Source organism: Pristiophorus japonicus, chromosome 1 (genome assembly GCF_044704955.1).
Source record: "Pristiophorus japonicus isolate sPriJap1 chromosome 1, sPriJap1.hap1, whole genome shotgun sequence".
Taxonomy (NCBI): Eukaryota; Metazoa; Chordata; class Chondrichthyes; family Pristiophoridae; genus Pristiophorus; species Pristiophorus japonicus.
This window is the reverse complement of record NC_091977.1, coordinates 293,908,480-293,934,724: the sequence shown is the minus strand read 5'-3', so window position 1 is coordinate 293,934,724 and position 26,245 is coordinate 293,908,480. Positions and strand designations below refer to the sequence as shown.

At 45.0% G+C, this 26,245-nt stretch overlaps 1 protein-coding gene across 1 annotated transcript in view; it reads left to right on the top strand.

Moving 5' to 3' along the window:
* The window catches only part of LOC139270881 (coiled-coil domain-containing protein 102A-like), a 760,459-nt gene that overhangs the window by 389,658 nt on the left and 344,556 nt on the right, over window positions 1-26,245 (top strand). Inside the window, exon 6 of the mRNA XM_070888470.1 lies at window positions 22,644-22,814. Coding sequence (XP_070744571.1) covers window positions 22,644-22,814 — 171 coding nt within the window. The remainder of the gene's footprint in view (window positions 1-22,643; window positions 22,815-26,245) is intronic.

The window sequence follows — 26,245 nt, the reverse complement described above, 5'->3', positions numbered from 1 at the left end:
AAAATGTATAAGATTCTGATGGGACTGGATAGGTTAGATGCGGGAAGAATGTTCCCAATGTTGGGGAAGTCCAGAACCAGGGGACATAGTCTTAGGATAAGGGGTAGGCCATTGAGGACTGAGATGAGGAGAAACTTCTTCACATGGAGAGCTGTTAACCTGTGGAATTCCCTGTCGCAGAGAGTTGTTGATGCCAGTTCATTGGATATATTCAAGAGGGAGTTAGATATGGCCCTTACGGCTAAGGGGATCAAGGGGTATGGAGAGAAAGCAGGAAAGGGGTACTGAGGGAATGATCAGCTATGATCTTATTGAATGGCGGTGCAGGCTCGAAGGGCCGAATGGCCTACTCCTGCACCTATTTTCTATGTTTCTATGTTAACTCCTGGCGGAAGCTGGTGGGTGTGGTCAGCAATCCCCCACAGTGGCTGAAGTTGGAGGCCTGTCAGATTTGAACTGTGTAAGAAATCGTGAACTGGAAGAAATAACTTGAGACCAAGATGTCTCTTCAGACTGGTGTTAGAATTGAAGGGTTCATTCTATGGTAAAGTAGCTAAAGTGACTTGAGCAGCGTGAACATAAATAACTGATAACAGGCAGCTCCAAACATCTGAAGGCCAAGAATGGCAAGACTGACTCCAACCATGGGAGGATGTGAAGAGAAGGGTTTCACCCAAGAGTTGAGACAAAGAACCCGACATATCATAGGTTAAATGGTCCTGTCCATATTCTGCTCCAAGCCCACCCCTAAAAAGAATATAAAAGAAAGACCTAGAAGGCATTTCAGGACAGACGGTGAGAATAAGAGCTGTTCGTACCACCAGTCGTCTGTCTGATCGGGACTAATAACAGCTAAAGGTCACGGTCGTATATCTACTAAGTCTATCCTGATTGTGTGTTGTGCTTGACTATAACTGAACTACCGTTCCCTTAATAAAATGCCTTGTAACTCCTAATTTTTGGGTATCTGTGTGTGACCTGTGATCCTAATCTTACAACTCTCAGGCCTCTTTTGTATGTCCGCTACCAGCTGCTCGGTCATTTCCAAAGAAAACCGGCAGCTAGCCGGTGAGTGAGGACAACGATCGGGTGGCATAGCGGCCGCCCACCAACTTGAGGAGAAGGGAAAGCCTAAAAGGGAGTTGTAGCAAGGATCTCATTGATGGGGGTCAGGGATGGGGCAGATGTTGGCAGCAGAGGCCCATATTTATCTTGTTGGGCCCAAAATAGCCCTCCTGCTCCTCTGGGCCTCACTAAGGAAAGTTTAAAAAAAAACTAGCCTTCAGTAGCCTACCTGACTTCCCGACCTGGCAGGGTAATCAGGGCAGCCACGCTGCTCTGGAGCAGGTTAAAATTCAATTGGTGTCTCGTGTCCATCATGGCGGGTGGGAAGGTGGGGGAGCCTTTTCAACTGATGCCATTAAACCAATGGCTTTAAAGTTGCAGATTATCAGGAGCGGAGCCATTTCCTTTTAACTGCAGAGGACCAATGCCAAAAAAAATTGAACTACTTAAAGGGAGAAAGGGATAGACCGAGTAATTACAGGCAGTCAGCTTAACTTCAGTGGTGGGAACATTATTGGAAAAAATCGTGAGGGACAGGATAAATCTTCATTTGGAAAGAAATGGATTAATCAGGGACAATCAGCATGGGGAAGGTCATGTCTGACGAACTTGATTGAATTTTTCGAGGAGGTAACCAGGAGGGTCGATGAGGGCAGTGGGTATGATATAATGTATATGAATTTTAACAAAGCTTTCCACATAAGGATCCACATGGTAGACTGGTAGAAAGTAAAAGTCCATGGGATCCAGGGGAATGTGGCAAGTTGGATCCAAAATTGGCTCAGAGGCAGGAAGCAAAGGGTAATGGTTGATGGGTGTTTTTGTGACTGGAAGGATGTTTCTATTGGTGTTCCGTGGGGCTCAGTGCTGGGTTCCTTACTTATTGTGGTATATATCAATGACTTGGACTTAAATGTTGGGAGTATGATTAAGAAATTTGCAGATGACACTAAAATTGGCTTTGTGGTTGATAATAAAGAAGAAAACTACGGATCACAGGAAGACATCAATGTACTGGTCAGGTGGGCAGAACAGTGGCAAATGGAATTCAACCGAATAAGTGTGAGGTAATGCATTTGGCGAGGTCTAACAAGGCAAGGGAATACACATTAAATGGTACGACACTGAAAGATGTAGATGAACAAAGGGACCTTGAAATTCAAGTCCACAGATCCCTGAAGGTAGCAGGCTAGGGAGATAAGGTGGTTAAGAAGGCATATGGAATACTTGCCTTTATTAGTCGAGGCATTGAATACAAGAGCAAGGAGGTTATGCTGATTATCTGCAGCTGGAGTACAGTGTGTAGTCCTGGTCACCACATTACAGGAAAGATGTGATTGCACTGGAAAGGGTGCAGAGGAGATTTACAAGAACGTTGCCTGAACTGGAGAATTTTGGCTGTGAGGAAAGATTGGAGATGCTGGGTCTGTTTTCTTTGGAATAGAGGAGGCTGAGGGAAGACCTGCACGATGGCAGCCCAGACCATGCCACGGGGCACTGGGCACTAAGGGGTTGTCACGCACGATGGTGACATCATCGGCGGTTGCGTAGCGGCCCAGGGCGCTACTAGCGGGCCGTGGCACTACTGTGTCAACGCCTTTGTTAACTCCCGCCAACCCACCCCACCCCCGGGCAAAAACAGGTTCGCACAGTATACCCTGCACCCCCCAGAGGCGCTAATGGGAGAATTTTTCCCCCTCCCAGTTCTTCTGGCAAAGACGTAGTGAGTATTGGCACGTTATTTACTCTATATGGCGGCATCACAGCAGAATCCTACCCCTATCCTTACCAAATAGCCACGCAGGAATAATTGGATAGAGATCAGGAGCAGGTCAACTGACCAATGTATTTTCTTAAACAATTAAGCTGCCCTTCACTAGTGGGGGATCCAAGGACAATGGTAAGAGGGTCAATTTCCAAATTTGCCATCTGGGCAATCATGTGGCAGAGCGGATCACATGCCCATTATAGAATGCACCTGATTTAAGACCCATTCAATGCGGTGACAATCAGTTGACTTCTATAACGAGCAGGTGATCCGCTCCGCCACATTACCACCCAGGTAACTCCTCGCAGCTAACGGCACTAACTCAGTGCAGACGCTGGATCATTGCTGGCACCTTCCTGATCTGAATGGCTCAATACCAATGTCTTTACCCACTGAGCCATCTGGGTACCCATCAAAGTTATCCTTAATAATAAATAATAATAACTTTTATTTATAAGTAATGGTAATGGTTGATGGTTAATTTAACAGTAATGGTTAAGTATAAAGCGATTGTTGAAAAAAAAAGGAAACCAAATTAAATTTTCTTTCTCAGCATTCATAGAAGTGTAAAAACAGTGGACTGTATTCATAGTGAGGGAGGGTAATTCCCTACTGGCAACAATTTTGACACAAACATTGGTGTGAATGGAAATAGGATCTGTGCTCACAATTTTGGGGGTTAAAAGTATCAACAGGAGGTGTTTCCCTCCTGAAGATGTTTTGAACCCATAAGGTTTTGTATTTAAAAGGATGAATGCACCTGCAAATGACTACACCAGGATGGCGTCACTGAAGTTCGCTGATCTGCAAAAAGCTTCTCTGCAGACCGGAATTTTAAACTTCTGTTGAACATTCAACTTGAATGTGCAACAGTTAATTATTGGATCATGATGATAAAATGGCTGTTTGCTTACCGATCATGCATATAACATTGCTTGCAGTCAAACCAAACACCCAGGGATAGGCATAGCTGGTCAATGGAAACTCATTTTTATTAATCATATATATCCATAAATTAAATTGTTTTGCAGATAATATAACAGGTTCTTATACACAGAAGCCCATTGATAAAGCTTGCTGTTAGAAGATGAATACTGAGAAAACATCTTTGCAGATGGTTTCCAGTGCCTCATGAGGCCTAATGCACCTGCCGATAGCTTAAAAATATGTCTTCTACTGTTACTATTTCTGTTTGTGCATTGAAAATGTAGGAATTATTAATCATTATGAGATCAGTGTTCACATGAATTTTAGTTGTGGCTTTGAGTAAAAGTACCTGCCAACGTATATAGCTGAAAACTAATTGTAAGAGAGTAGCTGTGTGCTGTTAAAGATCCATGTGCTGCTATTCATTGGTGACATAGGGCTAGATTTTCAACTTTTGGTGGTGAAAATGGATTTTCAGATCGTTCGCCCATTCTCAAAGACCCTAGTCTCCATTTTTGAAATTGGGCGTTACCGCGAGCGAGCGAGCGATATGAAATGGATGGCAGTGTAAAATCTCTCTGACCTTCTGCCGCAAAGTTTCGCCGTCCTTAGCAACGGCATGGCAATGCTCAATTCCCGCAATTCAGGAGGTCAAGGGTCATCATGACATGCGCAGAAGAGGAGACAGAGAGAGAGGGAGCTGAGAGTGAGTGAAGGCGTGTGTGGATGTGGTGTGGCTGCTTTGGGAGGAAGGAGGGAGAGTTTAGAACTTTAGAGAAAATAGGGAAACAAAAATGAGCTGTTACCAGCCAGATAATTGCCTGAATTTGGTGCCTATAATGGAGGGAGAGGAGGAGGCGACACATCACGCTGTGGAGACTGACGCTGGCGAGAGCAGTGAGCTGGGAGAGGAGCATGTTGGAGAGCGCAAAAGAGCGAAGAGGTTCTCGGATGAGGCAAATGCCTCCCTCCTGCAGGAGGTCGAGTTACGCTGGGGTGATTTGACCCAGGGAGGGCGTGGGAAGCCCAGCCCAAAGATCTACCAGAAGATATACGGCGAGATAGCCGAGGTAGTCTCGTCAGCGACCAACGAGGTGCGTGAGGGCAACCAATGCCACAAATGATGGAACGACCTTGTGAGATACACAAGAGTAAGTATTACATTTATTTACATGTACTTATGTATTTATCTAATTTGATTTGTAACAGTCATGAGTGACTATCAGCAGATGTGAGGTCTTTCACTTTTACCGGGAATGTTGTAGTCAAAGCCTGCGGTCACGGTGTACATCTTTAGGTAAAGAATGATAATTATCATAATAATCATGATTACATCTGTCAGTTATGTGCTGTATGTGTCTCTGTGACAGTACCTAGCAATGATATCACTCAATGATCCCATGCCATGTCATCCTGTCACCTTTGACAGAAGAAGCTATCGACGATGAGGTCCATGCAGAGGCGAACGGGTGGGGGGCCAGCAGTTCCCAGCGACATCACTGAGATAGAGGAGCGGGTGCTGACACTCTTGGGGAAGCACCCCTGGACGGCCACGCAAGCATCTGCAGACCCTGAAGTGATGCGACGTGAGTAAAGCTTACACCATTGCGTGATGTAAAGTCAATAGATAACACACCAACTCATATCCAAACAATCATATATGATAGATGATTTCTAAAATTGTCCTATAATTAATGCTGGCCTCATGAAAATCATTGCAATGCAGAATGTGTTGATGGTCATGAAATGTGATGTCTGTGATAATTTTCATAGCGGTGCTGCTATTGTCGTGTATATGCTGTGTGTAGCACTGGACTCACCTTGTGACCCTAGCACCCTCTTCTCCTCTAATAACCTCATTTGTATTTTGCAGCTCAGCCAGCAGCGCGGCCCCAGGCAAAACCACAGATGCCAGAAGGTGGGGGCGCGGGGCCGGACTCACCTGATTATCCTACATCTGGTGCTGAGGAACTCCGATTCTCACCCGTCAATCCGCTAGGTCTGTTCTCGACGGATGAGAGCGCGGACTTCGAGGAACCTGCATCGCCGCGCTCCAGAAGCCATTCCACCCCAAGGCCATCTAGTGCTCCTCCGGTCATCTCCGCCTCCACTCTGGAGGTACCGGCCCCAAGCACCTTGCCACAGGGCACCCCATTTGTGACCAGGATGGCGCCGACCCCGCGGAGGCCTCGTGGACAAGGCAGGTCTGGTCCACGAGCACCAAATGAGAGCGGAGAGATGGAACAGTTGTCCAGGAGGACTGTAGACATTGGTGACCAGATCCTCGATGCATTGGAGGGCATATCCGACAGCTGGCCACCATGACTGAGTACGTTCCACGGATAGCGGAGGCCCTGGAGGCGATAGCCAGGAACACTGCTGCCACAGGCCTCCCAATGGTCCCGGAGCGCGGCACTCTACCCCTAGGTTCCGCACCACCACTACCAACGACAGATGAGAAGCAGGACAAAGATCCTGCTTCTGGATCCAAGAATGTTTCCCTCTTCGGCACCCCCCGCTCCCATCCCCATCCAACCACCGCCTCTGCCTTCATCCCCCCCCAATGAGGCACCGCCTGAGGAACTCTTTGGCCAGGCGCTGTGGAGCGAGGAGGGGAAGGGGTAGATCTGGGGAGAAGAAGGGGACGGGGGAAAGAAAGTGAGGTGCATGTCCGCAGGTGATGGCTATGTTATATCTCCATCTGTGTGTAAGCAATTTCTTGTAATGTATGGGGGGAGGGGTCCACCCTCCTGCTTTGCCTTTGTATTCTGTGTTGCTGGACATGTTGAACATTTGATTGATGTCAATGGTAGAAAAAGTGGGGTGTGGGTGGGGGTTGGGGGTTTTTGCCTGTGATACTTATGATTTCAGACCAATGTTCGTAAAAAAAATTTTTATTCAACATAACCTTGTTGCACATTGTCTCAGATAGCTGGACCGTTACACACGGGTGATTCCTTAACATGAAAGCATTAAATAAACGTAACTTCAATCAACTTAAAGGTGATGCCCACCATTGATGTCTGAGCTGCACACACACACACACACACAGCAGTGTGTCAGTGTTGTGACTCACAGCAACGTTCTTTCAGGCAAATCGTTCAGTTATCAGCTCCTGACGTAAGAGTCTTGTAGCCACCACGGGCCCTTTCCTGCGTTCTGGAGGGAGGGCGTGGGCATGGGTGTACAGTCAGCCTGATTGTCTGGCCCTAGGTCAGCATCCAGCCCCTCATCCTCCTCTTCCTCTCTCTCCTGAGGTGGACCATCAGTCCCTTCTGGCAATTTTTGTCTCCTCCTAATAGCCAGGTTGTGCAGCATGGAGCACACAACCACAAATTTACCAACTAACTCAGGGTTGTATTGTAGCTCCCGTCCTGAGTGGTCCAGGTATCTAAAGCACTGCTTTAGCACAGTTATTGTTTTCTAGACCACATTGCGTGTGCCGCTGTGGCTATGGTTGTATCGCTTCTCGGCCTCGGTGTGGGTGTCATGCAGGGGTGTCATCAGCCAGGTCGCTAGGCCATATCAGTTGTCACCAAGCATCCAGCATTGTCCTTGTGACTGACTCTTAAACATGTCGGTGACAGAGCTCTCACGCAGGATGTGAACCTCATCGAAGCTGTCCGGACATTTGGCATTCACTGTAATTATTATCTGGTTGTGGTCGACAACCAGTTGGACCTTCAGGAAGTGAAATCCTTTTCTGTTACAAAAAAGCTCTGGGTCCTGACAAGGTGCCCGCATGGCGATGTGAGTGCACTGTATTGCTCCCTGCACCCTGGGGAACTTAGCAATGCGGTAGAATGCTCCAGCCCTGTCAGTCTGAACCTCCGTGGTCACGGGGAAGCTGATAAAGTCCATCCTATGCGTGTACAGGACCTCCGTGACATGTTTTATGCAGTGATGGGTGGCATGGTGAGATAGAGGGGAAATCTCGGCCACAGAGGCCCGAAAGGAACCGGACGCGTGCCATGGTGACGTTCACCTCGACCGACACTGATGTCCTGATGACAGGCTGCATATGTGGCCTGATGAGCTGGCATATTTCATTGATCACCACCTTGTCGAAGCGCAGTCTCCGAAGGCAAGTGTGCTCAGACATATCGAGGTAAGACCTCTTCTCCCTGTAAGTGCGGGGTGTGTATGGTCTGGACCTCCTCCTCATTCTGGCACATCTTAAATTGGGTAATAATGAAGTGCATTAGACATTGAGTCATTTGCACTCTGCAGCATCTGCGTATTAATCGATGCAGGCTGAGAAATGGCTGGCCCCATTGCAATGAAAGCATAATAGCGATTGATCAGAAGCAATAATTTCCTCACTAACATACACCTACAGTAAATCCCAATCGTCCAGAGTCTGAAAATATCTCAATTGAGATGGTCACTTCACCTGAGAAGAACTCCAGAGTCAATGCAAACTCCCCCGAAGTTGAAGCAGCCTTTTGAATGAAGTGACCTGCGATTTAAAAAAATGGCGCCCACACCGCTGTGATTCGATCAGAACAGTTCCACTTTTTCTGAGCGGTGTTTTGGGTGAGCGATATTGTGGGCGAGATGTGTGCGAGGTGGTGAAAGTGACCGTGGGCGATCTCTTGGGCGTTTGTTTCGGCAAAGTGATCTTTACGACAAAAAAAAAAGGGCGGGCGGTATTATTGAATCTCGGCGTTAATTATGTGTGGAAAGTAACACTGGGCGATATTATGGGTGTTGGTTTCGCCCATTCTGATGATTCCGCCCAAAAAAAGTGGGCAGGTGGTATTAATTTTTCCCTGCGTTACGCACATGGGGAAAGTAACGCTCGCCGATAAGTTTCTGAAAAATGGGTGTCAGTTTCCATTTTGTGGCTAAATGGACGCTATCTAGACGTTATACGTCATTTCAGTGGTAAAATGGACATTAAGTGGGCGTTATGCATGCAAAAAAAGTGTAAAATCTAGCCCCTAGACCTTACACGTGTCATAAAGAAAGCTGAAGCATTCCCCTTTTACGTTCATCAATGCCCCATCTGGGGTGATTATATCCAAGAGTGGACAATGCCCCTGCCCAAGTCTGTGTTGGTTTTCAAGATCAACTCGAGAGATGTTGCTAAAGATTCCTGACAAGCCTAGCAGTTCATATGTTGGTGATCTCCTCTAAAATATATTCCATGATTTGCAGGCGCTCGTTTGTCCGCATTCTATAGTTCATCATTAAGAGATGCCAGTTCTGCAGAAATATGTATCAGTTCAATTGCGCTGAATGAATAGATGGTGTATCTCTGTCAAACCATGAGTGGTTAGTTCCCATTTGATTCATGAATGGCTTGAACACATCCCAGAAATCTGGTAATTGATCAAACTATGTTTTCATCAGATAACACTTCCCTGTTAAAGACTGCCTATAATGATGATGATTGTGTTCAGAGGCGATAGATTCTTCTTGAATGAAATGTAAATTTTTCTCTTAAGTAAGAGGAATTAATTATAAGGTGGGAGCAATATAGGTTTTTATCTTCTAGTGTGGCTTCTGCTCACAAAACACCCTGTTTATGTAAAACCTCTTTCCCGTCTGCTATATTCTTTCTTTCGGGGTTATAAATAGAGTTGGAGTGTCGGGCCCTGGAACATCATGGGCCGCCCCGGCCTGTGTGAGAAGACCACCACAGGTCAGGGTTATAAATAGAGTTGGAGTGTCGGGCCCTGGAACATCATGGGCCGCCCCGGCCTGTGTGAGAAGACCACCACAGGTCAGGGTTATAAATAGAGTTGGAGTGTCGGGCCCTGGAACATCATGGGCCGCCCCGACCTGTGTGAGAACATCACCGCAGGTCGGGGCTATAAATAGAGCTGGAGTGTCGGGCCCTGGAACATCATGGGCCGCCCCGACCTGTGTGAGAACATCACCGCAGGTCGGGGCTATAAATAGAGCTGGAGTGTCGGGCCCTGGAACATCATGGGCCGCCCCGACCTGTGTGAGAAGACCACCACAGGTCAGGGTTATAAATAGAGCTGGAGTGTCGGGCCCTGGAACATCATGGGCCGCCCCGACCTGTGTGAGAACATCACCGCAGGTCGGGGCTATAAATAGAGCTGGAGTGTCGGGCCCTGGAACATCGTGGCAGAGGTGCGGCGAATACAGGGCCCAGAAGAGCCGAGGGTCCAGAGGCAGCATGGGCCAGCCCACACTGCGATATGTGTGCGCACTAGGTCCGTGCAGCAGAGCAGGTCTCCAGTCGTCCTGGTTAACCCTTGCCACTGGATAAAGGCCTAGCTCTGTCGAGCCCGCGTGGTGGCTGATGTGCAACTGTCACCACGCGTTAAAAAAATTCACGCACAGGCATCTTCCACCCCCTCAATTGGAGTTCAGGACTGGAACATCGGGTCCTTCATTGAAACATCTGTGAACTCTTGTGGAAGCAAGTCATCCTCGTTCAAGGAACAGCCTATGATGATTCTTTCTTGTTGTGGAAGCTGTGATTATGTTGGAGTGGTGGTCGACCTTCAGCACCTCTCCCAAGTAAACAGACTCATGCATTAACATTGACAGTGGTTATCAGCTGTTTTCTGATAGGGCAAGAGGCAACGCAAACAAACCTGACCCCATCTCCTCACCCAACATCCACACACGTCAATTTGCAGCAGGGATTTCTGGATAGTGATCTGGCACAGGAGCTGCAGGTATTTTTTTTTAAAATCTTGCATTGTATACTTGCATTGGCGGCAGTTCAAAGAAGGTTCATGAGGTTGATTCCTGAGATGAAGGGATTATCATATGAAGAAAGGTTGAGCAGGTTGGGCCTCTACTCATTGGAGTTTAGAAGAATGAGAGGCAATCTTATTGAAATGTATAAGATTCTGAGGGGGCTTGACAAGGTGAATGCAGAGAGGATGTTTACCCTCATGGAGGAATCTAGAACTAGGGGGCATAGTTTCAGAATAAGGGGTCGCCCATTTCAAACAGCAATGAGGAGGAATTTTTTTCTCTCTGAGGGTCATGAATCTTTGGAATTGTCTGCTCCAGAGAGTTGTGGAGGCTGGGTCATTGAATATCTTTAAGGTGGAAATAGACAGATTTTTGAATGATAAGGGAGTAAAGGGTTATGGGGAGTGGGCAGGGAAGTGGATTTGAGGCCAAAATCAGATCAGCCATGATCTTATTGAATGGGGGAGCAGGCTCGAGGGGCTAAGTGGCCTACTCCTGCTCCTATTTCTTATGTTCTTATGTTGAGGACAGATTGGGCTGATATAGCGCTCTTACTGCTGCTTTGGCCGAGATCACCTTTTGAAAACATCTATGTGTAAAACTGTTCATTATTTGGACTGGGTTATTCAAATGCAACTTGAAAAAATGTACTCATTCTTCTCTTCTCCTGGCAAATAATGTTATTCAGGTCTAAAAGGAAACTATAAAATGGCACACGAGTGAAGGCATCACATCTATATAGACAAACTTCATAACCTGGCCCAATGTCTAGGATTATGAACATTGTCAGTCTGACCCAAGTTACCTTTATCAACAGTAATATAGAATTTAACATCCAATAACCCACACGTTAATAAACGCAGTATAAAGACACCTGAGTTACGCCTGTGGGGATTTAGCTTTGCCACTCTTTATTGCATTCATTTTTTTGTGTAAAGAAATGCAATCCAGATTTTTCCTGTTATTATATTGTCACTGGAGTACGTGCAGACTTTAAAAATCAGAGTGTGGCATTCAATTAACCAAAAAGCGCCAATAGCAATTAGTTACAGAGATTTAAAACAATTGAAAGAGATCCATGCAAATGAACCTATGGATATAATGTTAGCCACTAAACTGTGCCATATTTTGAACCGATGACAAGCTTCTAATTGCACTTGTTCATTTGTGATGGCTTAGCGTTATTGTATTTGAATAGTTTTTGTTAATTGTACCAAGATTGGTCATTGCTAATTGATGTTGTGGAAATGGGAGGTGGGAGTTTGATTGTGGAGTTGTAAAGTTGACTGTTCAAGCATTGGTACAACTGTGCCAAGCTGAGAAGAGCGTGTGCTTGTCAGACCCATTTCCACTTGTCAGTTCTGGTTCCATTTGCTTTATCTGGCTGAATACCTGGGAGTCAAAAGTCAATTCAAATGGGCAATGTGTTGATGGACAAGGGAAGATTAATCATATCAGTACAGTGGCTGCTATCAGAGGAATATGGGAGCACAGCAGACCAATAAATTATGATAATATAAGCAATGAAGTGATTTTTGACAAAACCCACCTGCATTAAAAATCTTTGTTACTGTACATCCATCCCAAACATTACCCTCGTCAATAATCTATTGTCTGTTGCAAACATTTAAAGAGCAGATGCTCCAATTCAATAAATAGTGCACTGGCTTATTTTTTTAGGGCAGGTGCATCAAAACTGAAATGATATTATAGTATAAAGGCATATGACATTTCTTCTGTTCACAAACTGCATCCATTATTCTATTGTGTGGAGAGATGCGAATTACAACAATTGTGCGTATTGCCAAGCAATGCCCGAGGCTGATCATTAACCACCTCGGAATTGAGTCTTCTTAAGATCTGCCTGGAAGGGCTGCAGCATTATAGTCAAACTCAACATTTGCCTCTCAACAGGATGACACAAATCGATTGAAGTCAGCAATTCTGTGAACATATATGAAGTATGTGACAAGATTTAGATTGAAACTTTGATTTTCATTCAGCAGAATGGAAAATACATTTAGCTGAAGGTTATCTCATAGAAATGAGGTTAACTCCCTGACTATTAAATATTGTTTTACCACAGGCAGCTATTGTTTGTGTTAGCCGAGAATATGCATTCCAACTTTATTTTTTTCCTTTAACTCTTAAAGCAGTAGTCATTGCAGTTGTTGTAATCACGTGGAGGTTCTATTTATTCAGCAGGATTGCATTTTATGCAGGATATAGTAAATAAGCTGACTGCAGTATTTCACTTAAAATGAAAAAATACCAATTTCTTCAATTCATTCTCTAACTAGATGGAATGAGCTGTGTTGGTGAATTTGCAGCATGTTTATATCAAAAGTTCCAAATGTGATAACATCCTTTGATCAGTCCATGAAATCTTTCACAGGTCAATGAAAATTAATTTCTCCTGTCAAAAGCATCTGTATTTACCTAATCTCTGTCTTTATTGATCTTTTTAAAAGCATTCATTCCCATGCAGATGCTGGAACCACAGTCTAAGGGACTCAGTTAGTGTTGTAAACTATGTAATTAATCTGAGGTCAATTCACCAGAAGAAGAAGAAGTGGGGAATGTCTAATCGTGTTTGCATTGCAGCCTTTGAATCAATATCAACTGCACCAATTTCAAGCTGAGAAGTTTAGTGTAACTGAACCTGAAGGTAAGAACAAAAGAAACAGGAGCAGGAGTAGGCCATTTGGCCCCTCGAGGCTGCTCCATATTTAATAAGATCATGGCTGATCTGATCTTGGGCTTAGCTCCACTTCCCTGCCTGCTCCCATAACCCTTGGCTCCCTTATCATTCAAAAATCTCTCTATCTGCCTTCAATATATTCAATGACCCAGCCTCCACAGCGCTCTGAGGTAAATTCCACATATTTACGACCCTCTGAGAGAAGACATTTTTTCCTCACCTCAGTTCTAAATGGATGACCCCTTATTCTTAAATTATGCCCCCTAGTTCTATATTCCCCCACAAGTGGAAAATCCTCTCTGCATCTACCTTGTCGAGCCCCCTCAGAATCTTATATCTGAACTGACAGCTTTCTCCATTTCATCAAACTGCCAATCACCCAAGCCCTGAAATATTGAAACTGCTAATATAATTACCTTTTATTACAGCAAACAAAACATTGACCAGAATTTATTTTTGATAAAACATTTATTATTGTAAGTCATATATATTATCATTTGAACAAACAAATGAGTCATGAGTGCAGTCTGAATATGGCTACAGAACATTACAACATGTATCCTCAGGGTGCCCAGGAAATTGTTGTATCTGATATCATTAGTTTCCATTGATTTTGCAATTTTAAGTTAGGTAGCTGGAATTCCGGCTTTGGTGAATGCCAGATACAACCCCATAAGATCGTAGACGAGCATGTTGTAATCCATCAGTTGATGAGCATCATTCTTCAAACATCTTGCTCCCGCAGAAATCGGAACTGGCCAACTGAAGGATCTTTTGTGTTGTGGGGTTAGGAAGATGGACCAATATTATAAAATTCATTAAGTAGTGATGAAGCACTGCTTAAAATATAGCAGCACTACAAGACGCTTCAATGCCGATGAGATAGGCTGGGGAAAATCAGCCCGGATTCCCGCTTCTGATCATTGTCCAGTACATGCTTATGACAATGGTGCAATGTTTTGGAGGACCAGCATGCTCTGCTGTATTGAGGGTAAACATGCAATTCCTAAACAGCAAGTTATTAATCTTGTATGGCCTCTTGGAGACTGAGGGAGAGCAAAGCAACCCAGATTGTTCTTGTATATTTCCAAGCAATTAATTATAGATGAATGTCGGCAGCTGCCTAGAAGTAGGTATTCTTAGCCAGGGAATAGATTAAAGCCACACTGGAGGGAACTTAAACAGGAGTGTAAAAATGATCAAAGGATGAGAAACATGTTGCCTCTTCTCCTAAAACCTGGACTATAAAATAAATACTCTGAGCCCTGTGGTTGAAAGCCATACAATAAGTGTCATGCAAAGAGACTTATATAACAAACAAGAACCAAATAAGAGTAACTTCAATGTAAACAAGGTGTAACTGTATGTATTTGTTGATCAGGGAACACAGGATGAGCAATGTGTACTGTGTCAAAGTATGGAACATGCTAGTTGTAATGTATGCACCTGTGAGGTTTGTAGAGCTGTTGCATTGTGAATGGCTTAGCCAATCACACGATGTTCACAAGACATGGGCCCCGAAATTCACGGTTCCGGGAAGGACCGTTACTGCCCATTTGTAGCGGCCAGTCATCAAAATCGAATAGCCGTCTCTTTGGGCTCAACTGGCCACCCCGGCATAGATTCGGCCCGGGAGGTTTTGCAGTGTTGTGGGCCACCGTCGACTCTCGTGGCGGTGTGGGACTAGCGGCAGTAGTGACGCGCTAAAAGTGCACTCCACCCCCGGACCCATTTTCAGCGAGAAAAAGCAGCCCTTCAGCTGACTGTGCCCCATGCCAGCTTTTAGGGCTAGTGCAGAATGACAGAGATCTCAGAGCCATGGGAGCGGAGAAGGTAAGATCCAAACCTGAGGATGTCATGCACAGAATCCGCACTTAAGGGCAGCGAGCAAGGGTGTGGGAGAGAGAGGGAGAAGGGGAGAGGGAAAGAGAGAGGGTGAGAGAGAGAGAGGGTGAGGGAGAGAGGGAGCGAGAGGGAGAGGGAAAGAGAAAGAGGATGAAAGAGAAGGAGAGAGAGGGAAGGGAGCAAAAGAGAAAGGAGAAAGAGATAGAAGTGAGGAAAGGGAATGAGAAACAGAATGAGAAAATGTGATTGTGAGAGAGAGAAATAGAGAAATAGGAATAGAGAAAGAGAACAGGGGGGGAAAAACTAGAGAGAGAAATAGAGATCCCGAGATTCACAGAGAGAAAACTGAAATCTCAATCCAGGGGCTCAGACAGGAAACGTCGCCCCAGCTCAGCATTCCGAACGGTAACAAATGGGACTCTGTTCCACTTCCGCTGCCTCCAGACTAGATCCAAGGTCGTCCCATCCTCTGTCATCGAACTACAGTATGCAGACGACATTTGCGTTTGCACACACTTGGAGGCCAAACTCCAAACTATCGTCAACACCTTCACCAAGATGTACGAAAGCATGGGCCTTACACTAAACATCCGTAAGAAAAAGGTCCTCCACCAACCTGACCTCGCCACATAGCATTGCCCCCCAGTTATCAAAATCCACGGTGAGGCCTTAGACAATATGGACCATTTTCCATACCTCGGGAGCCTGTCAGCAGGGGAAAAAAAATTGATGACGACGTCCAACACTGCTGTCAGTGTGCCAGCATAGCCTTCGGTCACCCGAGGAAGAGAATTTTTGAAGACCAGGACCTCAAATCTGGCACCAAGCTTATGGTCTACAGGGCAGTAGTGATACCCGCCCTCTTATATGGCTCAGAGACGTGGACTATTTCCAGCAGACACCTCAAAGCACTGGAGAAGCGCCACCAATGGTGTCTCCGCAAGATCCTGCAAATCCATTGAGAGGACAGATGCACCAATGTCAGTGTTTTTGCTCATGCCATGCTCACTCGGCTCCGCTGGGTGGGCCACATCATCTGCATGCCTGACACGAGACTCCCAAAGCAAGCCGTCTTCTCGGAGCCTCAAGCAAGCAAGCCCCAGGTGGGCAGAGGAAACGTTTCAAGGACACCCTCAAAGCCTCCTTGATAAAGTGCAACATCCCCACTGGCACCTGGGAATCCCTGGCCCTAGACCGCCCAAAGTGGAGGAAGAGCATCCAGGAGGGCGCTGAGCACCTCGAGTCTCATCGTCGAGAGCATGCAGAAACCAAGCTCAGGCAGCGGAAGTAGTGTGCGGCAAATCAGACTCCCCACCCACCCTTTCCTCCAACACTGTCTGCCCCACCTGTGACAGAGACTGTAGGTCCCACATTCGCTCACGGACATGGCCTCATCACCACCAGCTTTCTGGCTACACTGAATTTTGGCCCCATGGAGTTTAGAAGACTGAGAGGTGATCCTCTTAAAATATAAAAGATTCTGAGGGGGCTTGACAGGTTGGATGCAGAGAGGATGGTTCCTCTCTTGGGGAAATCTAGAACTAGGGGACATAGTTTCAGAAAAAGGGGTCGTCCATTTAAAACAGAAATGAGGAGGAATTTCTTCTCTCAGAGGGTAGTGAATCTTTGGAATTCTCTGCTCCAGACAGCTGTGGAGGCTGGGTCATTGAATATATTTAAGGTGGAGATGGACAGATTTTCGAATGTGAAGTGAGTCAAGGGTTATGGGGAGCAGGCAGGGAAGTGAAGCTGAGTCCATGATCAGATCAGCCGTGATCTTATTAAATGGTGGAGCAGGCTCAAGGGGCCAAATGGCCTACTCCTGTTCCTATTTCTTATGTTCTTAAGACTCATTAAAACCCCAGTCAGTTGGGTCTAGGTCATTCACGATAAGGTATGCAGTTGTGAGCCTGGTGGATGAACTGGTAATGTGTATTGTGATTGTTAAACCTTTGTTAATAAACCAACTAGTTCTTAATAGCAATGTGTTGCTGTGAGTTCTTGAGCGAAGAACCCATGAAGCAAATACATTACACTAGTAATCACCAGTAGATGTTTTATTAGGGCTTGTCTTTAGAGTAATTTGTAAATCCAGATTGATTTTATTGTGATTTGGGTGACAAACATGGCTAGTTGAGCTACAGTCTTATTTGTATTTCTGTATATATATCTGAACTTTTATTCCTTAATGCTAATTTTCTTCTCCCCTCGCTGTGATTTCAATATCTCATGCACCAACTCAGATTGAAAGACAGGTGCCAGGCGACCTGCTGTCAAGCCTCTACCAATCTCACTCTTTGATTAGACATCAGGAGGATATGAGATTGGTCTGGAAAAAGTCTTCCTCAGATTTCTTCTCCTCCCTATTCCGAAGGAAGACACTGGTGTAATTGGCAGCTCAGTGGAATGGGGGAATGAAACAGTCTAATTTGCTTCACTCTAATTAGCTTTGAATTCTAAAGCCTAATTTGTGAACTACGAGGTGCGACAGTTTATATGATTCCATTGGTTTCAGAAGATCCATCAAAACTGATTTATAATCCATCAGATGGAAGTGAATTCTCATCCTTATTTTCAAATCCCTCCATGGCCTTGCCCCTCCATATCTTTGTAATCTCATCCAGCCCCACAACACCCCAAGATGTCTGCGCTCCTCTAATTCTGCCCTCTTGAGCATCCCTGATTATAATCACTCAACCATTGGTGGCCGTGCCTTCTGTTGCCTAGGCCCTAAGCTTTGGAACTCCCTGCCAAAACCTCTCTGCCTCTCTACCTCTCTTTCCTCCTTCAAGACGCTCCTTAAAACCTACCTCTTTGAACACGCTTTTGGTCAGCTGCGCTAATTTGTACTTATACAGCTCGGTGTCAAAGTTTTAATCTCATAATACTCCTGTGAAGCACGTTGGAATGTTTCCCTAGGTTAAAGACGCTATATAAATGTTGTGGAATAATGTAAAAATAGTGTGCAGCTGTGTATACTTCCATGTGACCCATAAACAATGGCAGCCCGTCTACTATTAATTCCTCCTATTACATGTAGTTCAGCTGTCTTCTGTGTGATAGCTTGTGGGATATTATACATTTACTGAAGGTTGTTTTGGCACTGTTCTCTAAAAATATAGGCAAAGTTTTAAAAGAGCTAACATTTCTCTGATGATTATCAGGCGTGAAAGAATGTTGACCCACTTGCTTGTATAACTGGAAATACCTTCTTAAAGACTTTAATCTTATTATGTCTGTAGTGTACTTATGAACGACTCCACGAGGTAATGTGCTGTACTCAAACTGTAGTGACCTTGGTCCTTTACTCGTAACTCCAGAGTGAGGCAGCCGCACGGTGGCTACCCTTTTATACCGCCCCTGCCAACAGGGCAGGAAACCCCGGTCTCCACCAGTTGCACCCTCTAGGGGTGCCAGCATGTATATACACAGTGTAAACCTTATTGATAGTACATCAATAAACAAGTCTCCATCTTATGCAACTATACAGTGACTACACAGAGAGTATATCTATAGTCTGCATATATAACATCACTCTCCCCCAAGTCCTTTGTGCCAATTACCTTTGCACTATGTGCTCTGGCTTAGCTCTCCCCAGACCTAAGTGCCAATAGCCCTTGCACCTTGGCTGTGCTTTGGCTTGGCTCTCTCCCTGTTAATCCCCAAGTCCTTTTGCCACAACGTTGGGTAGTGGTTACCAGTTTGGATGGTTCGATGATGCAGTGGAGGTTCCAGTGGGTTCTGAATGTGATCCATGTGTGTGTCCATGGCTACATATATCCATTTCCCCGCTCCACAGTGAGATCATGCAGCTGGCCCGTTATATTAACATACAGGATCAGAAATAGTACAAGTACAAAGAAAGGAAGAAAAAAAACATTTTTTTTACAGTTTGTATCGCGACACCTTGGTTCAGTGACTTTTATTTGTTACGTTTTACGGTCGTGCGCCCGGATTGAGTAGATTACCTTCATGGTTTAGTCATGGTCAGTTATGAGGTAGCAGTACAGGTATGCAAGAACGCTAGTTCCAGAGCAACTGAACGGGGTCCAAGTCATCTGATGACGGTGCTGCACTCCCTGCTAGTGGGGTGCGCTTGGTTTGCGCACCTTGCCAGGCCTCAGGGCCTTTGCTGTTGCCTAGTGGTGGGCTGAGCCACAGATGTATGTGAAACCCCTGTCCTCCTTTGAGGACTGCAGAATCTTCTGCCTGCTTTCTAATGGTGTTGGGAACCTGGCTGTTCCAGGTCCCGTTTGGGGAACACGTTGTTTCTGACCTTTCACTCCCGGACATGGCCGAGGTAGTGACTGGGTCTGGGGGCTACACCGTCTCCACCCGGGTGGTGGGCAACGGCGGCCGACTGTGCATATTGGCGCATTTCCAGATCCATGGCGAATAGTGCCATCGGGTGCCTGCAGCGTGTGATAGACCTGGGACAGGGTATCAGGATCAGCGCCTTTACCCTCCTGAATTCACTCGCTTGCTACTTTTGGGGACACTTTATTCCGACATCTCGCAACATTTTGTTTTTTACATTCTTAATCGGTTCGTTACCTTGATTGCCATGCAGTTGGTTGCAGGTCTCCTTTAAGAGAACCCTGCCACGCCACGCTGCACCTCGCTGCAGCAGGGAAGCCATCTTGCCTCTTTCCTCGAGGTCGACTGCCTTGATCCTTCTCTCCTGCGATTCTGCCACAAAAGCTGGAAGACTGCCTGTGAATTCGATCTTCTCCCCAGGAGTCCTGCCACTGGAGCCAGGAAGGTACTTTTAGGTCGTTCCAGTCGGATCATTGGCACGCAGTCGTGATGGACAGTCTGTGCCTCAGGTTGGTCTGTTCTCTGGTGCCTGGCTCAAGCGAAGGTGAGGTTTTGCTCTGCCTCTGAGCATGGGGGACATTGATTGCTGGAGTGAAGAGGTCTTCCCATTTCCATTGGATCTTCCCCATCCACCTTCTTCTGAGTAGCGTTGGACCATCACCTGCAACAATCCACAAAGGTAACTTGTGCACCACGCCATTATGGATTACACTTACATCCGCACTATCAAGGACTGGGATCAACTCCTTGGTGTAGGTGCGTGACTTCTCCTGTACTGGAACCAGCTCGGGTCATTTTTCGTTCCATAGCCTCTCAAAAGCATCCTGGCTCATTACTGACTGGCTCGCTCCCGTGTCCACTTCCATGAAGACTGGAACGCCATTTATCTCGACTTCCATCTTCACTGGAGGACAATCGGTGGTGCAGGTATACACTCCATATACTTCTTGGGGCTGAGCTGCCTTTCTGGCCAAATCATCATAGTCCCCGCTGGATTCAGTCATCTACCGACTCCTCTGCTAGACTGTGAGTCATATTTCTTTTACACATATGCTGGAGGTGGCCCTTCGTGTTACAAGCTTTGCATACATACTCAGCAAACCAACACTGGTGAGCCCTATGGTTTCCTCCGTAACGCCAGCAGGTGCTACTCGATTAGCACCCCTCGGCAGACTCTGAATTCTGGGTCCCTGAGCTCTGTGCTCTCTGCCCTGGGCAGAGCCACATTCTACAGTCTTGCCTGTGAAAGGCACCATTCTGTGTACAGTACTTGCCGGGTTTGAATCCACAGGATGAATAATTTGCTTGGTGTTGCAGGTCAAGGTCATGAATGCCTGACTGATGCTGATGGCCTTCTGCAGGTTGACTGTGGTGTTGGCAGATAATAGCTTGTGAAGGAGGCCCTCATGGCCAATTCCTATAACGAAGATGTCTCGCAATGCTTCGTTGAGGTGCGTGCTGAAATCACACAGTGCCGCAAGTCTTCTGAGGTCGGCAGCATATTTTGCAATCTCCTGGCCCTCAGGTCTGCGGTGAGTATAGAATCTGTGCCTGGCCGTGAGGATGCTCTCTTTTGGTTTTAGTTGGTCGCGAATTAGTTCAGTCAGCTCATCGTATGTCTTATCCTTGGCCTTCATGGGTGCCAGCAAGTCCCTGACGAGGTGGTAGACCTCGGGCCCACAACTGGCCAGCAGTATAGCCTTGCGCTTCTCCGCCGATGTGCCCGTTTCCCAGAAATATTGCTCGAGTCTTTCCGTGAAAGCATCCTAATCATCACCCTTTGCAAAGTCTTTCAGTGTGCCAAAGGTAGCCATAATCGCGTGAAAGTCTGTATTCTCATTGCCAGTTATTATGTCTGTAGTGTATTTATGAATGACTCCATGAGGCAATGTGTTGTACTCAACCTGTAGTGATCTTGGTCCTTTTCTCGTAACTCCAGAGTGAGATAGCTGCATGGTGGCTCCCCCTTTATACAGCCCCTGCCACCAGGGCAGGAAACCTCGGTCTCCACCAGTTGCACCCTTTAGTGGTGCCAGCATGTATATACACAGTGTAAACCTTATTGTTAGTACATCAGGTAAACAAGTCTCCATCTAATCCAATTATACAGTGATTACACAGAGAGTATATCTATAGTCTGCATATATAACAAGTCTGACTAACTTAACACGGCAAGTATAAAAGGAAAAGAAAGGGCCTTGCATTTATATAGCAGTTAATCACATCCTCAAAAAATCCCAAAATGCTTTACTTTTGTCACTATTGTTATGCCAGTGAACATTAGTGTCAATTTGCACAGGACAAGATCTTATAAACAGCAAATGCGATCAATATGTACTCTAGTTAATTTGTTTTTTTCATTGTATTGATTGAGAGAGCAATGTTCGCCAGAACACCAGTAGAATTCTTTGTTTCTTTGAGTGGTGTCATGGCATCTTTAGCATCCAACTGAACAGGGAGATGGGACCAAGATGAATTTCTCATTCCCCCAAAAAATGAACCTCTGACAATGCCGCAGTTCCTCAGTACAGCACTGAAGTATGAATTTAGATTACATACTCAAGCCTTGAAATTGGGCAAGAACCCACAACCTTTATACTCTGAGGTAATAATGCTACCAACTGAGCCAAATTCAGATAAAGCGATCAAAAGGGAATGGATAAATTCCTGATCGAGGGTAGTGGAGGAAGGGAGACAGAAAATGATCAGTCTTGGTACTGAACTGTTTTTGTTATTTGTTCTTTTGCTACGGGCAATGCTGGCATAGCCACATTTATTGCCCATGCCTCGTTGACCTGACAACTGACTGGCTTGCTAAGTGACTTCAGAGAATGTTAAAAGTCACATGTAGGTCAGGCCAGGAACGGGTGGCAGGTTTCCATCCCTGAAACACTGTATTGAGCCGATGGACTTTTATGGCAATTCCTCTACTTTTGTGGTTACATAAATTACCAGATTAGTTGAATTCAATTTTGCTGTTTATCATGGTGGGATTTAAAGTAACGTTGACTGGGTTACTATTCCAGTGCCATAACTACTGCACTATAGTACCAGCCAAGGCCCTGAACATCAAATGGAGCTAAATTCATTCATTTAAGAACCTCAAGACGGTAGAATGACTTACCTCCATCTGTCAGCACTTGCTCTTACAATTTACAGAATATTACAACTCAGGTTTGGTATTCCCTAAATACTGCTTCTTCATTTCTCTAATCTTCTCATGTAAACCTTGATGATGTCCTGAATCATGGGTCTTGGCCGTCGCTTAGGATTCTGAACAAAAATAAACTATAAATATACTTAAGTTAATAGCTTGATTTTTTTTTGTAACTCCAGGAACTATCTGATCTTCGACATGCCCACAATAAACTGAAGAAGCAATACCAAGATAAGATGGCAGAACTCACTCACTCCAGTAGAAGAGTTGAGCAACATGAGTCGGAGGTGAAGAAGCTAAGAATGCGGGTTGAAGAACTGAAGAAGGAACTGGCACAAGCAGAAGATGAGGTATGTGATAACCCAAAGTAGTGGAGATTCAAAATGATCCTATTTTGGTGTAATTAATCTGATGTAACAGGATGCACAGTTAAAGTTAACTTGTGTGTGCAACAATTTCATCCTCGGGGATTTAGCCACCTTTCAGCATTGGAGGTAAATAATAAAAGTAATTTATTAATATTATGATGGTTGATCAAAGATGAATTTCAAATGTGTCTGTCAATGTATTTCAGTATGTATGTGCAAACATGGCTACAGTTATGGTTACAATGGATAATTGAGCTACACAAACGTCTTGACTTCATATATTCATATAGCACAGAAGGAGACCATTTGGCCCATTATGTCTGTGCCAGCTCTTTGAAAGAGCTATCTAATTAGTCCCATTCACCTGCTCTTCCCCCATAGCCCTGCTAATGCTTCCTGTTCAAGTATATATCCAATTCCCCTTTGAAAGTTATTTTGCCAGTCTCAGTTCATCAAGGATAGTAAAGCATGCAACATTGTCGCATTTTTGAGCTTGCATACCAGATTTTCTTGGGTTCAGTGTCAGCGGCTATCCCCGTAAATGGACCTCACATTCCTTATGGCCACTTAAAGGAGCACATAAATCTAGGCTGGCACTCCAGTGCAGTGCTGAGGGAGCGCTGCACTGTTGGAGGTGCTGTCTTCTGGATGAAGAGAGGTGTCGTGGGGGGGTTAAAAATAAAAAATCGAGGAAGGTGTCTCTAACTCACCGCGCATGTGCCTGTTACTGTTTTTACGCCCGCGGGTTTCATGGCGAGCGCGTATTCTGCTATGGTGAGGTGGAACACTTCATTAACATATTTGAATCAAGCTCTCATAGTGTTTTAGCTAGCCGCCAGGCAGGAAACAGAAAAAAGCAAGGATAATGGGGACCTGCCATTACATTCGGCAGGACCACCGCATCCCCGGCTTCGATGTGTTCCCTGGCCATTGTTGCCATCCCCTGCACCCTCCCTGTATATATCCGGGCCTTAGGTTTTAAAACTGGTAAACCAATAAAATACAAAGGAAAGAATTGAATTGAGTCAGTTTGGAGCCAGAAGTAGGACTGAACAGCATTATTTCTCTTCAGAAGTACAACTAAAAATACATGACATCCTTTAAAGATCCTGTAATATACTCTGACATGACCCATTATCTGAATGTACTTATCCAAACTACTGATCATTTCCATACCTAACTCTAACATACTCCATCCACATACCACCTCCTTCACCTCGATTTCAGAATTCTCAGCCTTGTTTTCAAATCCCTCCATGGCCTCGCCCCTCCCTGTCTCTGTAATCTCCTCCAGCCCCACAACTGCCCCGAGATGTCTGTCCTCCTCTAATCCTGCCCTCATGAGCATTCCTGATTATAATCGCTCAACCATTGGTGGCCGTGCCTTCTGTTGTCTAGGCCCTAAGCTCTGGAATTCCCTCCCTAAACCTCTCTACCTCTCTACCTCTCTTTCCTCCTTCAAGATGCTCCTTATAACCTACCTTCAAGCTTTTGGTCAGCTGGCGTAATTCCTACTTATGCAGCTCGGTGTCAAATTTTTTTAACCTCATAATACTCCTGTTAAACGCCTTAGGACGTTTCACTACGTTAAAGGCGTTATATAAATACAAGTTGTTTTTGTTGTTATTGATGTCCCTGTAGATAACCCACCCCCTGGTAAATGCCGTATACTGATAGAGTTTGCATTACAAAAGACCAGCACCACGAAACATTCCCTTTCATCTATACAGCCTGACATTTTTAACTGCAAGGTAATGACACCTTTGAAACCGTGTCACTAATGTAATCCTGTAACATAAAGCCGGCATTTTAAAGTCTCTTTTAAAGTGAGATTTTAGGTTTAAAAGACTAAATTAAGATGATAAAAGGTAATAGCCCCTACTTTAATTCTTGAATTGGAGTTTATTATATAGCGCCTTTCACGACCATTGGACATCTCAAAGTGCTTTACAGCCAATTGAGTAATTTTGGAATGTAGTCACTGATGTAATGTAGGAAATGTGGCAGCCAATTTGTGCACAGCAAGCTTCCACAGAATCTGTATGGGTAGAGCTGTGGAATACCAAAGGGCAGAAAACGCTAGTGGGAGTTATGTACAGACCACCAAACAGTAGTAGTGAAGTTGGGGACAGCATCAAACAAGAAATTAGGGATGCATGCAATAAAGGTTAACAGCAGTTATCATGGGTGACTTTAATTTACATATAGATTGGGCTAACCAAACTGGTAGCTGTACGGTGGAGGAGGATTTCCTGGAGTGTATTAGGGATGGTTTTCTTGACCAATATGTCAAGGAACCAACTATCCTAGACTGGATGATGTATAATGAGAGAGGACTAATTATCAATCTTGTTATGCGAGGCCTCTTGGGGAAGAGTGACCATAATATGGTAGAATTCTTTATTAAGATGGGGAGTGACATAGTTAATTCAGAGACTAGTGTCCTGGATGTAAGGAAAGGTAACTTTGATGGTATGAGACGTGAATTGGCTAGAATAGACTGGCGAATGATACTTAAATGGTTGACGGTGGATAGGCAATAGCAAACAATTAAAGATCACATGGATGAACTTCAACAATTGTACATCCCTGTCTGGAGTAAAAATAAAACAGGAAAGGTGGCTCAGCTGTGGCTAACAATGGAAATGAGGGATAGTGTTAAATCCAAGGAAGAGGCATATAAATTGGCCAGAAAAAACAGCAAACCTGAGGATTGGGAGAAATTTATAATTCAGCAGAGAAGGTCAAAGGGTTTAATTTGGAGGGGGAAGATAGAGTATGAGAGGAAGCTTGCTGGGAACATAAAAACTGACTGCAAAAGCTTCTATAGATATGTGAAGAGAAAACGATTAGTGAAGACAAATGTAGATCCCTTGCAGTCAGAATCAGGTGAATTTATAATGGGGAACAAAGAAATGGCAGACCAATTGAACAAATACTTTGGTTCTGTCTTCACAAAGGAAGACACAAATAACCTTCCGGAAATACTAGGGGACTGAGGGTCTAGCGAGAAGGAGGAACTGAAGGATATCCTTATTAGGCGGGAAATTGTGTTAGGGAAATTGATGGGATTGAAGGCCAATAAATCCCTAGAGTCTGATAGTCTGCATCCCAGAGTACTTAAGGAAGTGACCCAAGAAATAGTGGATGCATTGGTGATCATTTTCCAGCAGTCTATCGATTCTGGATCAGTTCCTATGGACTAGAGGGTAGCTAATGTAACGGTACTTTTTTAAAAACGACAGAGAGAAATTGGGGAATTATAGACCGGTTAGCCTGACATCAGTAGTGGGGAAAATGTTGGAATCAATTATTAAAGATGAAATAGCAGCGCATTTGGAAAGCAGTGACAGGATCGGTCCAAGTCAGCATGGATTTATGAAAAGGAAATAATGCTTGACAAATCTTTTAGA